This window comes from Schistocerca serialis, chromosome 2 (assembly GCF_023864345.2).
Source record: "Schistocerca serialis cubense isolate TAMUIC-IGC-003099 chromosome 2, iqSchSeri2.2, whole genome shotgun sequence".
Taxonomy (NCBI): Eukaryota; Metazoa; Arthropoda; class Insecta; order Orthoptera; family Acrididae; genus Schistocerca; species Schistocerca serialis.
Window position 1 is genome coordinate 799,710,041 of NC_064639.1, and position 16,227 is coordinate 799,726,267.

At 42.7% G+C, this 16,227-nt stretch overlaps 1 protein-coding gene across 1 annotated transcript in view; it reads left to right on the forward strand.

Moving 5' to 3' along the window:
- The first annotated feature begins 2,343 nt into the window (after positions 1-2,343).
- Positions 2,344-16,227, forward strand: part of LOC126456431 (guanylate cyclase 32E-like) — a 566,897-nt gene continuing 553,013 nt past the window's right edge. Inside the window, exon 1 of the mRNA XM_050092180.1 lies at positions 2,344-2,468. Coding sequence (XP_049948137.1) covers positions 2,344-2,468 — 125 coding nt within the window. The remainder of the gene's footprint in view (positions 2,469-16,227) is intronic.

A 16,227-nucleotide genomic window follows, 5' to 3' on the forward strand; every position in this document is an offset into this window, starting at 1 on the left:
GTCCACAGATAAGGAATGATACAAAGGAGACAATCGCAGGACAGACATGGTGGATATACAAACGTAGACACACAAAATTAAAAAAGACGGGCGCAGTGTCCAAAATAAAAATGTTCAGAAACGTGGACACACACAGAGATGACACACGCGGACGTTGGAGCACAAACGATGAAACACTAGAACACTGGAAGACGAACACGACAGCACACACAAACATTAAGCGACGATCTCTGGCGCGCGAAAGTTCACTATACATGTACGAGTCTGGGGACCTGCCAAAAAGGGGAAAGGTGGGGGAGGGGGCAGAGGGGAGGGTGTAGATGCCAGTGGCAGGAGAGACGGGAGGGGGAGGAAAGGAGGTGAGGGGGTTAGGGGAGGCCTGGGGGAGAGGAGGGAGGGAGGAAGGGAGGAGGGAGAGAAGGAAGAGAGGGTGCCTGTGGGAAAAACACAAGGGGTGGATGGGGAGGATCAAACTTGGTAGGAGGGGTAGGTGGAGAGGATGAGGGCATCATCAGGGAGGGGGAGTTGGTGGAAGCCACCTTGGGCGATGGTATGGAGAGTGGAGAGATGGAGAGTAGGTGGGATGTGGAAATGGAGGCGCGGCAGCGGACTGGGGTGGGAGAGGATTGGAGAGACAAGCAGTTGGGGGGGGGGGGATGAAGTTTGCGGGAGGTGTAGAGGATCCGTATTCGTTTGAGGAAAAGGACTAGGTGCGGGAATGGGATGAGGTCGTAGAGGATCCGTGAGGGAGATGGGAGGCGGATGCGATAGGCGAGGCAGAGGGCATGGCGTTCTAGGATTTGAAGGGATTTGTAAAAGGTAGGAGGGGCGGCGATCCATGCAGGGTGGGCGTAGCAGAGGATAGGGAAGATGAGTTATTTATAGGTGTGGAGGATGGTGGAGGGGTCCAGACACCTGAACATCAACGTTAAACCCGCCTTTTGCAGCCAAGCAAGTCCGCTATTACCGAACATTGTATTTCCACTGGACATTCAGTGTAGTATGACAAAACAATGATTTAGTTCACAGTAACATCTATCTGGGACTCCATTATTAAAGAATCCGTAGAAATACGCCTGGCGGAAAATCTGTTGAATCGTGACAGCGACTACCAGCTGGACAGTGCATGGAATCCCATCATCTCCACGATTTGCTCCAATCGAAGGCGACAGAGTACGCCGACGGCCGCGGCAAACAGCAACGCAGAGGGCCTTTGAGTTACGCTATTCTACCAGCGAGGGCGCTGCCGGCGGGCAGTGTGGTCCATCTATCAAGCTTTCGACGCATGCGTAGAATAGTTACAGCGCGCTATATATTGCGGAACGGAGGACGTTTTCGCTAATCTGCGACGGCTCACCTGAAGATGACTGGCAGGTGCCCGGTTGAAATATCGTGCGAGGTATTGAACGACGACCGCCTGCAAGCCAGAAATTTGTTTGAACTGTCAATTCGCCGGGAAACTTTTAAAATTCACATGCTTCCACATCCCTGTCGGTATCTCCGAGAACTTCATTCTCTCTTCTTGCACGTCTCACAGCAGTCCGCCTCTCAAAAGGTAAATCTCAGGCTTTTTGCAGGGCAGTGTATTTTACACTTGGCGCCTCTGTAGCCTCTCTCAGATCGACATGCTCAGCGACTACTTGGGTCAATTGTGCTCTGCATCCATTGCAACAGAATCACATGCCTGGAACCTATTCGGCACGTACGTAAGTAATGGAGCAGCGTACATGACCGCAAGCGCCTTACGATATGGCAGTTACGTGCAAAGGACCATAAGGAAGATAAAGACAATCAGTTCGAACTAAAACCCCACATATCATACTTCGAAAACAAAAGGTCAACAGAAAGAAATGATTAGGGGCTTGACAGGTTAACAGAATACATGCAGATCGTCGGTGATAACGTTTTGCTGATAGAAGTTTGGAAGAATTTCTCCAGTTTCTTGCATACGTCTTTTTAAAGTAGTGATTTTGTGTGTTCGTCTTTCCAAAAAAAAAATTGTTTATGAGAATTTATCACCAACTGAAATTCATTCTAAAGTGTCTGAAGTGACAGTTAAGAAACCTATCTAGACTTATGAAGGTGATTGGAAAAGTTCCAAAATTACAGCCACGCACAAAATATCAAGGAAGTGGATAGTATAGCAATGAGAGACGTATTATTAAAGATACAAGAAATAAATGAACTCACAGGCATATAACAAGGAACTATGGGCCATGATGTACATGAAGACTTAGCTATGAGAGCACTTTTTGCAAGATGTGTGACGAATTTTTTTGAGTATTAACCAAAAACAAGCAACAAAATTCGAAAATTATTTAGCAATATTTACAAGGAATCAAGATGGATCCAGCGAATTTTGTGCGCCGATTGCTTGCCATGGCTGAGACATTGGTACGCTTCGTAATGCTGGAAACAAAATTACAGTCTAAGCAGCGGCTGAACGCCGATGGCTCAGCAGAAAAAAGGTGAGTTCCGTTTTTTCTGCGATGCGTCAATGGTTGTTCTCAATGGAACAACTTTAAACAACAACTGGGGAAAATTTGTCATGTCTCCCTAGACTGCCGGGATCAAAAAGTTGTTACGATGAACAGAAAGATGATTTTGCTCTGAGAATACGAATTACTGGAACATCTAACCTGATCACCATCTTTGGTACCCAGTGAATTTTATGTTATTACATATAAAGACATTTGTGGGTGGAGTGTAATGAAGTCTTAATGGAACAAATAGGTATTTTGTAGGTGCTTCATAACTGTAACTTAGGAAAATCGCTCCAGAAAATGCATTAACTTTAAAAGGTCTACATAAGGAAGGATACAGATTTTTTGATAAGCCGAGAAATATCGTTAAAATCCCTAGGGGTGTACAGCAGTGTCGTCTTATAAAATGCTTAAAATGCTACTAGTAAAGCAACACACCTTTCAGCAGCGTTGCAGGGGCTGTGTGCAGGACATAGAGCAACGTCTGTTATTTTAGTACTTTAAGAGTTTTATTTTTCAGCACAGTCGGAAGATTTTGAACGAGATTGAAGCAGGGCACGGAAACCTATGTATTTATACCCTGTCCCCGTGGCGGCAACTAGGTGTCAACCAATTATTAGAATTATTGAAGTCGACAATATGCTGGTAATTTGCTGTAGCTGGTGCTGGTTCTTCATTGGTTTCAGAAATGTGTAATGAGAATATAGTATTGTAGTGACGGTCGCCAACTTCCCGAGCATTCTGTGGGTTGGACGAGTCACGGGAGCGTTGCACCTGCCTCCGCGGCTAAAATCGGAGGACACGTTAGTCGGACGCTGAGCCGCGTAGTAGCGGGGAAACGGGAAGCGTTCTCTCCTCGGCGCCGATTCCCTCTTACCCGCAACAGATGTGTCTGACACTGATACAAATCGATCACCGCGTCATATTTATCTGGAAACTTTTTCAATACAGGAAGCTACCACTTCTTTCCCAGCGATTTTATCATGTTCAGCATGAATTCGTTGAGGCTTTGCTTCTCAGTATTAAACGTCTTGTACAGCTGCATATACCAATGTAATGTTATACACTGATGATGTTAAGGGGAAAATTGGTTAGCAACCAAGAGAAGTTAACGCAACTGCACAAGACAGGAAACTACGCCTGAAATGTTAAATATGCCACTGGCCCCACTAGCCATTAAACTGAAACACCATGAAGACTGCAACATAAATGTCAAACTTGCATGAAATGTGCTACATACCTGCCTGGATATGCAAGTGATTAGCATTTCAGTGCAACCGCACGTATCGGAATTTAACAGTGGCAAGATCGTGACCTGTCAAGACTGCTTTATTGTTCCGCGATACCGCTGCTCGCTTTGCGGCTGTTCTGCTATTTATGCTAAAAGTTTGGGTTTGACTAATTCCAACCATCGCTTCCAGAGAGCTAAAATTCAGTAATAAATTTAATTCTGATGCACTTGCTCAGATGAGCGGAACGCATTAGAGGCCTAACATAAAAATCTTCGATTATTGTAACTTTTCTGGTATGAAAGACACATTGAGGCTGTAAAATATGCGATCTCACTGCGACTGAATGTCCAACTTCCTGTGACAGTAAAGTTTCGCTGCTAAGAATGAGTTATAAGACAAAGAGTACTCTTCGTTAATTCTAAGAGTAAACAACTTTCGCAATTTTACGTGTCAGAGATTAAATTAAAAAAATGCATTACACTCTAATTCATTGAAACTAACACTCAGATCCTCTCATTTTGTAAAAGAAAAACAGTGAATTTCTGATCACGATGTTCTGAGTATATACCGTAAAAACATTTACATTAACTGCGTCTTGTAATAACTGAATATCCTTTACAGAAATTCATTTAATATTAGTAACTATTATTTTGGCTTGGCGAGTAAAAAATTAGGTCAATCAGTAGCGAGCTCAAAGCAACTACCCTCTTTGGGCACGGAAGTAGCTTCTGTGGACTCAGTGCTGTCTTGCTCACTGTTTTCTCGCCTGCACCGCCCACGCACCCTCTGTCCAAGTATGCTGCCCCCGGGGGCTCGTGTGCACTTAATAATCGAGAATAAATAACAAATTTTCCAAAAACAATTAATAACAGGATTTCACCACACTTGCAGTTCTTATTCCATGAATCTGCACAAAATTCCAATGCATCATTCCAGAACCACATTTTGAGCTAACACTTTATTGAGAAACGAAAAATGGAATGTACAGCGAATATATATACAAGGGAGATGAAGGCATTATTATAGAAAGGGAAGTGGGGGGGGGGGGGGGGGGTAGACGACATTCTATCAGAGCTACTGATAGAGTTTGGAGAACCAACCTTGACAAAACTCTTCCATCTGGTGTGCAAGATGTATGAGTCAGGCAAAACACCCTCAGACTTCAAGAGTGATGTAGTAATTCCTATTCCAAAGAAAGCAGGTGCTGAAAGGTGTGAAAATTACCGAACCATCAATTTTATGAGTCATAGCCTGCAAAATACTAACACGAGTACTTTACAGAAGAATGAAAAAACTGGTGGAAGCTGACGTCGGGGAACATCAGTTTTGATTTCGAAGAAATGTAGGAACATGTGAGGCAATACTGACCCTAGATAGATTAAGGAAAGACAAACTTACGTTTTTAACATTTGTAGAGTTAGAGAAAGCTTTTGACCATGTTGACTGGAATACTCCCTTTGAAATTCTAAAGGCATCATGGGTAAAATACAAGGAGCGATAGATATATATAAACTTGTACAGAAATCAAACGACAGTTACAAGAGACAAAGGGTATGAAAGGAAAGCAGTGGTTGAGAAGGGAGTGAGATACCGTTGTAGCCTATCCCCGATGTTATTCAATCTGTACATTGTAAAGGAAATCTAAGAAAAATTTGGAGTAGGAATTAAAGTTCAGGGAGAAGAAATAAAAACTTTAAGGTTTGACGATCACATCTTAATTCCGTCAGAGACAGCAAACGACTTTGGAGACCAGTTGAACGGAATCGGCAATGCCTTAAAAGGAAAATGTAAGATGAACATTAAAAAAAGCGAAACAAGGATAATGGGATGTAGTCAAATTAAATCAGATGATGCTAAGGGAATCAGATTAGGAAGCAAGACACTTAAAGCAGTACATGAGTTTTGCTACTTGGCAGCAAAATAACTGATGATGGACGAAGTAGAGAGGATATTAAAATTTAGACTGGAAATGGCAAGAAAAGCATTTCTGAAGAAGAAAAATTTAACATCAAATATAGATTCAAGTACTAGAAAGTCCTTTCTGAAGGTATTTGTACGTTGAGTGTTGCCATGTATGGAAGTGAAATGTGGGCGATAAACAATTTAGACATTAAGGGGTCACCAATTTTGTGTTCCAGTGAAGTGTGGGAGGGGGGGGGGGAGGGGGGGGAGGGGTAAAGATCGTAGAGGAAGACCAAGAGATGAATACAGCTAGCAGATTCGAAAGATGTAAGTTGTACTAGTTTTTCCTATATGAAGAGGCTCGTACAGGATAGAGTAACATGGAGAGCTGCATGAAACCAGTCTTCGGACTGAAGACCGCAGGTTCGAATCCTGCCTCGGGCATGTATGTTTGTGGTGTCCTTAGGTTAGTTAGGTATAAGTAGCTCTAAGTTCTAGGGAACTGATGACCTCAGAAGTTAAGTCCCATAGTGCTCAGAGCCATTTTTTTTTTTTTTTTTTTTTTTTTTTAAGACCACAACAAAACAACAGCGAACGTAACCGGACCGTTACGGCATTGATCAGTACCCCATCGCTGTCATGCAAATATTGCATTGCAGTGTTGAATTCCAGAGGGTCATACTCCTCGCCATGCAGAACATCAAACTTACCGCGTGGCTAGAGAGGACAGACGTACTGTTGGCTCGGAAGTGCAATATCTAACAGCCACTTCATGCACCTTGAGCCAGGAAATGGGCTTGTTTGGAGGAAGGCAAGTATCCAAACAAACAATACGACTTCGTCTGAAGCACCACGGTGACCATTGTTGCGGCTTCCCTTGACGCGGGAATAGAGAGTGGCGCCCGACAATGGCCGGTCCGACCACAACACCGGACGCATAAGTGGCACTACGTCGTCTCTTCTGACGAGTCCCGGTCCAACTATTTCTCAACAATGCCTGTACCCGTGTGTGCAAGCTACGAGAAGAACGAATATTGGCAAATTATATTCGTTATTGTGCTATGGGCCTAGCACATGGAGTATTGGTATGGTGTGCTTTTGAATACACAAGTTCACCTGCGGTTCGCATATCCGGTAGTTTAGACAGCATGCGTTACACTTTGGTGTGTTTAGTTCGGCGGTTGTTCGCTACCAGCTGGGTCTTCTTTGTCTTTCTAGAAAACAACTCAAAACCGCACGTTTCCCATGCTCTGTTGCTATCTCGATATAGACAGTTGCCCTGGCCAGCCCGTTCCTCAACTCTCTTATTCTTTGAAAATATCTGGTCATTGGTCGCTCAGTTACTGGCTCTCCACCACTCGTCAGCCTCTGCGATTGATGAACTCTGGCATACAGCTGAAGCAACATGGAATGACGTATCCGTATCTGTAATTCATGTTCAGTTCGACTTCTAGTGCTGTTGCTAAGACTGGTGGAAGAAATCTTGTGGCTGAGTTCCGTCAGTAATCTCTACTTCTCCTCCTAAAGACAATACAGATACATTAATTCTAGTAATGCACTCCACACCCACGTTTCGTAACACCCAGTGATTTATTAATAAATATGGTACAAAGACACGAGTGCGCCTCTCTTCGCTATCGCATTATTCCACAACTACCAGGAGAAGACAAATTAGATCAGCCATTCTTTATTTATTTCCAGACAAGTGAAAAATGAGACGGCGTCAGAGATAAAATTGATCAAATGAGCACCTAAACAGTAATAAGGAGTACTTTACACGAAAAAATGCGATTAAAACCATCATTAAAAACACTAAGCTGAACAGAAAGAGTTATGTAGTAGCCAATGGAGATCTACGTCTACATCTACATACATATTCCGCAATCCACCATACGGTGCGTGGCGGAGGGTACCTCGTACCACAACTAGCATCATCTCTTCCTGTTCCACTCCCAAACACAACGAGGGAAAAATGATTGCCTATATGCCTCTGTACGAGCTCTAATCTCTCTGATCTTATCTTTGTGGTCTTTCCGCGAAATGTAAGTTGGCAGCAGTAAAATTGTGCTGCAGTCAGCCTCAAATGCTGGTTCTCTAAATTTCCTCAATATCGATTCACGAAAAGAACGCCTCCTTTCCTCCAGAGACTCCCACTCGAGTTCCTGAAGCATTTCCGTAACGCTAGCGTGATGAAACCCACCAGTAACAATCTAGCAGCCCGCATCTGAATTGCTTCTATGTCCTCCCTCAATCCGACCTGATAGGGATCCCAAACGCTCGAGCAGTACTCAAGAATAGGTCGTATTAGTGTTTTATAAGCGGTCTCCTTTCCAGATGAACCACATCTTCCCAAAATTCTACCAATGAACCGAAGACGACGATCCGCCTTCCCCACAACTGCCAATTACACGCTTGTCCCACTTCATATCGCTCTGCGATGTTACGCCCAAATATTTAATCGACGTGACTGTGTCAAGCGCTACACTGCTAATGGAGTATTCAAACATTACAGGATTCTTTTTCCTATTCATCTGCATTAATTTACATTTATCTATATTTAGAGTTAGTTGCCATTCTTTACACCAATCACAAATCCTGTCACAATGTTCAGACGGATTAGAGCCATTGTTGCCGCCAGAGGTGGCAGCTTTGACAGTCAAATATCACCCTGTATACCACCAATTCACCTACGAAATTAATCACGTACTGTTCATATTGTACTATGCAGGATGGATCACTTAAAACTTGCACCGCACTTATTGAGGAAATTGAAAGGGCTGTTGATGTGCCGTTTTCACAGAACGGATTGGTAGTCAGAGACTTGCATTATTAGTCAATCAACAGATTGTAATAATACTTAGAAGAGGTATTTTTTGTGCAAACATACATTTTTAAATGGAACAACGCCTATCGGGATTAAGAAACTAAAAATAGGGTAAATAAGATTGAGAGTGGTGCTTGTTGCAGCAGTCTCGTGCGAGTCGTTTACGACATACTGTACTTTGAAAAGTATCCACACTGACATTTGCTTGTACTGTTCAACATGCGGAGTTGCTAGGTTCGATGTTTTTATGTTTGCTTACAGTGTGCTTGTGTGTTTCCTGAGTGCATTGCGACTTGCTAGTCAGCTATTGTGTGACAGTCCAAGCTGTAGGTCGTGGACGATGGAATTTATCAATGCAGAAAAAGCCGATGTGCTCATGGTGTATGGAGAGTGTAGGAAGAATGCAGTTCGTTCTTGTCGGTATATCCCCATAGACGTCAACTATCTCGGTAATTATTTATCAACTTCTTCAACCAGTTACGTGAAAGTGGTAGTGTAACACATAGACAACGTAACAAATAGAAATAAGTGACGACATAAGAGGGGGAAATTAACGTTCATGCTGCTGTTGCAGTTGACCCGCACGTTAGCTACCGCGCAATCGCTCGAGGAAGTGCCATGAATCAGCAAAGTGTCCTATGCTTACCCCATTGACATAGGTTTCATCCCTATAGCATCTCTCTGCATCAAGAGCTGCATTGAAACGGTTTTGACAATAGTGGTAACATCTGCACTTCCACACATGGTCATTAAGACAGGACAAGCCAGATGTATCATTTATCTTGTTTTGCGATGAAACAACATTTACCGATCACGGCCAGGTAAACCGCCGGATCATGCGCTACTGGTCTCTTGACAATCTCCGTTGGCATCGTCAGATGTAACGTCAGCGACTATGGAGCGTAAATGTGTGGTAAGGGATAGTGAATCATGAGCTCGTGGCCCACTTTGTCACAGACGTAACACTGAACACACACAAGTATCGCGGCGTCCTAACGTATATCTTCTCCGCATGTTGGAAGAGGTTCCTCGGCAGATTAGGAGGAATCTGCGGTACCAACATGATGGCTGTCCAGCCCACATTGCACGAAGTACTACAACATGTCTTGACGAATTGTTTCCAACATTTGTCTTGGCTATCTCGTTTTCGGCTCAAATGGCTCTGAGCACTATTGGACTTAACAACTGAGGTCATCAGTCCCCTAGACTGAGAACTACTTAAACCTAAATAACCTACGGACATCACACACATTCATGCCCGAGGCAGGATTCGAAGCTGCGACCATAGCAGCAGCGCAGTTCCGAACTGAAGCACCTAGAACCGCTCGGCCACAGCGGCCGGCCTCGTTTTCGGGATTTGACGCCTGTAGACTTCTTTCTTTGGGGAAAGCAGAAAGACGAGCTTGCTCAGACATCTCCGCTGAAATGCTAGCACGTGTGCAGCAGTCGTTCCATACCGGGCTGAAAGCATGTACTGCCTCTGCCGGTGGTCATTTTGAGCACAACCTGTGATTGCCAATTGTCTCGTTACTGGTCAGAATCCACATAACTAGTGTATGCACTTGGGTTGTTCTTTAGTGTGTGTTACGCCGCAGGTATTGTACAAGTGTCGAAGTGAGGACATTTAAAAATATGATGCCTCGTAAGCGATCCGCACTAGAATCGTCCAACTAGCGCCTATGACATTCTAATTTACCCTTCTTTCAGTATATTAACGTCAATAGGCATTGTCCCAATCAGAAAGTGTATGTATACACAAAAAATAAACTAAGTATTATTACAATCTATATATTGGCTAACAAAACGAGTCCATTCTGCGAAAACCACACATCAATGGCACTTTCCATTTCTGCAGTTTTGCGGTGCAAGTTTTATGTAATACACCCTGTATACGCACAATATGGAATTTTTTATTCACTTTCCTGCCTGGTACTGTAATTGTAATGTCCAGCTGCGTATCTCAGGTAATCCCATCATAGCAACAAATTCCAAGTTCTTCGGTTACGTGTAAGACAGTCGTTAGGCATTGTAGTGTTTCCAATGCGTGATTTTTGATTTCATCGCGCATGTATTTTCGTGTAGGAGTGCGTAGTCGAATGGAGGCAGGCAAAATTCTGAGGAACGGGATTACATGGAATAATAATGGATATAAGATGTGAGATAAATTAAGCGCTGAACACAGCAGGGGACACATGATGAGAGGGAGAATATTGATTAGAGATAATATTTATTAAACAGTACGAAATACTGCAATCAGCCACAAGTTGTCCTGAAATGATTTTATGATACCATTACTAGTTTCTGGCTCAAGCCCATCGTCAGATAGTAGTGTTCACTTCTTTTACATTTCTGTCAACGTGAAAAGCTCTCCTTTACATACTACGGGACAGCAAGGATGGATAAAATAATGTCGTTACCACCCCGAAAGGCATATAGAATTGTGCGTGACTTAAGAAAGTGCAAGTTTCAACTAATGACAATAATACTTCCTATAGCATTTAACAAAATGTGTCTAGCTGAAAAAGTGACCTTTGACCTATAATAAGTAAAGGTTTTTTTTTTTAGGATAACACAAATGTAAAAGAAGTCAACACTACCATCAGACGATGAGGTCAGGCCTGAAACTAGTAGCAGTATAATAAAATCATTTCAAGAAAATTTGTGGCTGGTGCAGTATTTCCTACAGTGCGATTTACGAAAACAGCTGAAGTGTTCTCCACCCGAAATGGGTAAAATACAGAGAATATTCATTAGCGATTGATTTGAAGAAATGTGATAAATTTCTTAAACAAGTAGAGTTCTGATTAACATTGACTCAAGCCATTAGAGCTAACAATAACGAGTGAATAATAAGAAATGGTAATTGTCATATGCGGTGTTTTAACTACACTTTTGTGGCTTTGAAGATGAAAAATCGATATGATATTAACCATGATCAAAATGCTATTGTAGCAATAGTCACGAGTGGGAGTGTCAAGTGGAATTGTTACAACTGGAATGTTTGCAAAACAAATAGTTATTATATTCATGTTTCTGCTCGTTTTCAGATATCGAATATAAATCATTCATATGTTACTGACTATTTGCATTAAAATGTATAACAATAAAGCTACATTTACATCAAAGGAGGGTCGCGTCATAGCTACTACGTGCGCCGTCACAGTTCTTAAGCTTCCCGCGTTTACTTGTGTGTGAACTCTATTTTCCAACCGCAAACCAATTAGTTTAATTTTGGTCCGACAATGTCCATGAGGTATAGATCAGAGTAGGGGTATATCCTTACTTTGTGTTATGTAAAAAACTGATTGCCTTGTGTAGAGCAAAGGTTAAAGTGAATTGTTGTCATTAGAATTTATTTTTCATTCATATTTTGTCAGGAACAGGCATGTTGCCCGAGTTTTTAATGTTCAGTCTTCAGAATTAAACTTTCACATCTTCCTTACAGTATTCGCATTTTCCTAATCAGTCTGATGGGTATCTTCAAACCTACCATTAAATTGTAATAATATGCTGTGAGCATGCCACTAGAAATAAAATGGAGGATTAACATCATGTCCATGACGACGTTATTAGTTACTGAAGACAATCTTAAAATGTGTAAGGACGTCGCTACTTTTCTTTTCAAGGAAACAATATTTGCATTTCCGTTAAGTGTTGTAGGGACATAATTCACTATATAATCATACAAACTGTCAACAGATGTCCGTACGATCGTGCTCTTCATGAAAGATGACATTCTGGTCAACGGAAAACCACACCAACGATGACGTCAGTGCACATATCAGTCACATCCACAGTCACTATTTACACAGTCACGCATGGTGCAGCGTGTTATAGAGAATTCGCCTGCCAGACTTCCTGCGATGGATGGCTATAGGAAGAATGAAAGCAGGACTGCAGCAAACTGATTTGGCCTGATGGCTTAATATGAATAGTTTTGTTGTTTTTCGGGTGTAGTGACAGTTTATAGAGACTGTATCCGAAAGACCAGCGCAGGGCCAGTGCAATAGCACGAAACTGAGCTAACGTGGAAGCCTGAGCTTGATAAGGGCATTAAAATTACACGGAAATTAATGGAATAGAAAATCTCACCGGGACGGTAGAGGTACTCACTAGCCACAGAATTAATGAAATCGTAAAACATATTGATTCTTTTTGCGGTCAGTAATGTAGCTGACGTTAAACGTCGTTCAGCGAAGATCTGAGGATACAAGATTACCTACCGGTTGGCCAAGCAGCAGGTCATCTGTTGGATATCTACCGAAGACTGAAAATGAAAATCGCACTGTAGTATAGTCCTCGGTGTTATGTATTAAAAAGAAAATTTCTAATAACTGCCAATAATTATTGTTCCTTAAGCAAATGGTAAGTTGTCTGAAAGGATAACAATCTCGAAAAACTAGTATAAAGTCTTACAGGAATAAAAATTGTTGTTAAGACCTATGTAAATAACGAATCATTGGTAACAATTAAAAGGGCGGAGGGGTTCATGACTACGCCACAAGAGGATTGTGTACGTCGTTGCGGAAGCCGGTGTCTAGGGGGGACAGCGCCGGCTTCAGGAAGCCTGCAGTGCGATCTGAACAGCAACACGCTGACCAGATATTTCAGTCGTTTATACTCCTCCTCCAGTTTCTTCTCTGAAGAAAACCGACCTGCTCTTTGTGTGTATTTCGGAATCCCTTGTGGCGGTACAACGATGTAATACGTATGTTCCAGGCTCCCAGCGGCTGCTCCACATGGCTATGCAGTACGTGGTACAAGAAAGAGAAGCATTTATGCGGCTTCTCTCCTCAACTGGGAGGCACTCCGTAGCTTGTTAACTTTCAATGTTCGTCGTAACGGTATCCTTGCTGAAGGTAGCTAACGAAGCTATTTTGTGCCAGCTGCGTCTTCCTGCAGCCAGCTAACAGCACCGTGACCTCAGGTATCGACTTACTTGCGCACCTTTTCTCATCCAGTTGTCCCGTCTTCCACGAAGTCGGCAGACTGAGAGACGCTCTTAACCTCTGCTAAGCGACCACCCAACAGACAAACTAACTACAACTGTTAGATCTAGTCGGCTGCTCGTATTTGCAGTTTTGCTACACGGGAGAACCTGGTAGCTTTTCTGTGTCACAAAACTGAATAACAATACTACCAGTACTGTTGCACGAGGCAGCTCGTCTGCCAAATGAGACGGACTGTCTCATAAACAGTATCGCAGTATCTGATTAATCTCTGAATATATCACTATGCTGTCGTGAGAAATTAGCTTACCAACTGAAATATTAGAATATATTCAAATCTGAATCGTAAAGGAAAATTTACATCTAATATTTGAGTCTGCACCCCAGTTCAACAAAAAGGAGTATGATCATACACAGTATAAAATGATAGCTGCACAAACTATGGTAACATTTTCTTCTAGCAGGCAGAAGTCCGTTATTCTCACATTTTGAGATACTACGAAGTGGCCTAGGATTCGGGAGCAGTGGAGTTCCTACATGCATCCAGCCATTCAGGCTTAGGTTTTTAAAGATCTCCATAAATGACTCAAATGGATGGCGTTTTTAGTGAGGCCACTACAAATTTCCCACTCTCTCCTTTTGTAATGTCGGTGAGAGGAAATTCAATGTGTGTTTCTAAGGGGGTTCGAATTTTAATAGTGGTAACTATTTATTTACAGCTCGTACAAAATAGATACGTATTTCAAAGTTTTACTGACCTTCAGAGTAGTCACCAGCATTGTGTATAACCCGTTGCCAGCGATGTGGAAGTCGTAGGATATTTTCATCAGTGCCAGTTGTGTTGACAGTTCGAGCGGCGCGGTCTGCTGACCGACGAATTCGTAGCAGTTCTGAAGCGAATGCTGTGAAATGTTTCCTTCAGTTTAGAAATCGAGTTGACCTCTCGAGGGCTTAAGTTACGGGAGTGCAGTAGGTGGTATAGCACTTAGCAACCCCAACAGTCAAACAAATCAGTAACAGCTTGCACTGTACGTGCTTGAGCATTGTTCTGCAAAATGATCGTCAGGTCCTGCAGAAAGTATCATCACTTCTGCCTCTAAGCTGGTCGTAGGTTGTGTTCCAAAAATAAACATCATAGAGACACAAGTGGTGACACTTTCAGCAGGACCTGACCATCATTTTGCAGGACAATGCTCAAGCAGGTACAGTGCAGGCTGTTACTGATTTGTTTGACTGATGGGGCTGCTAAATGCTGTACCACCTACTGCACTCCGCTGTCTTAAGCCCTGGCGAGTTAAACTCGATTTCTAAACTGAAGGAAACACTTCACGGCATTCGCTTCAGAACTGCTACGAATTCGTCAGTTAGTAGACCGCGCCGCAAAAACTGTCAACACAACTGGCACTGCTCAGAATATTCTACGACTTCCATATCGCCGGCAGCGGGTTATACACAATTCTGGTGACTAGTTTGAAGGTCGGTAAAACTTTGAAACACGTATCTATTTTGTACGAGCTGTAAATAAATTGTTGCCACTATTAACGTTCCAACCCTAGCAATTTTTCATAGACATTACACATACCATAACTTAGTATTTGAAGGTTCAATAAAAAGACTACAATAAAAGAAAATATCGTGTAATACGAAGATACTGTATCAGTCATCACATGAACGACACTGGCAATAAGTGGACAGCCTAACTGGTGGTCACAGGTTCATACATTATTCTTTCATCAAAATCTAAATCTATTTGTTTTGTTGTTGACAGTGTCATCTGTAGGAGAGTCATCAGCGACATATTTTATGTTCCAGTGTTACCATAATTAATATTGATTAAAAGGTTGCGAACAATAGACGCTTTCTTATGAGTATCTTGCTCACCCATCTAAGTTTTCGCACCCTTTCCGTGAAATGGCGCAGTTTCTCAGAATACTTGCAACTGACTTCAGCGTAGCACGCGTTTTTTTCCTAGTCGCGCTTCCTAATTTATCTCACTTCTTTAACGCTTACTGCTTCTTTTATTCACTTTTTCGTTGGCCTGCAGTGCTTGGTTTTATTTCAAAGGATAATGAAGCGAATCACGCAACCGCAAATTTTATCTGGTTCAAATGGCTCTGAGCACTATGGGACTTAACTTCTAAGGTCATCAGTCCCCTAGAACTTAGAACTACTTAAACCTAACTAACCTAAGGACATCACACACATCCATGCCCGAGGCACGATTCGAACCTGCGACCGTAGCATCTACATCTACATTTATACTCCGCAAGCCACCCAACGGTGTGTGGCGGAGGGCACTTTACGTGCCACTGTCATTACCTCCCTTTCCTGTTCCAGTCGCGTGTGGTTCGCGGGAAGAACGACTGTCTGAAAGCCTCCGTGCGCGCTCTAATCTCTCTAATTTTACATTCGTGATCTCCTCGGGAGGTATAAGTAGGGGGAAGCAATATATTCGATACCTCATCCAGAAACGCACCCTCTCGAAACCTGGCGAGCAAGCTACACCGCGATGCAGAGCGCCTCTCTTGCAGAGTCTGCCACTTGAGTTTATTAAACATCTCCGTAACACTATCACGGTTACCAAATAGCCCTGTGACGAAACGCGCCGCTCTTCTTTGGATCTTCTCTATCTCCTCCGTCAGACCGATCTGGTACGGATCCCACACTGATGAGCAATACTCAAGTATAGGTCGAACGACTGTTTTGTAAGCCACCTCCTTTGTTGATGGACTACATTTTCTAAGCACTCTCCCAATGAATCTCAACCTGGTACCCGCCTTACCAACAATTAATTTTATATGATCATTCCACTTCAAATCGTTCCGCACGCATACTCC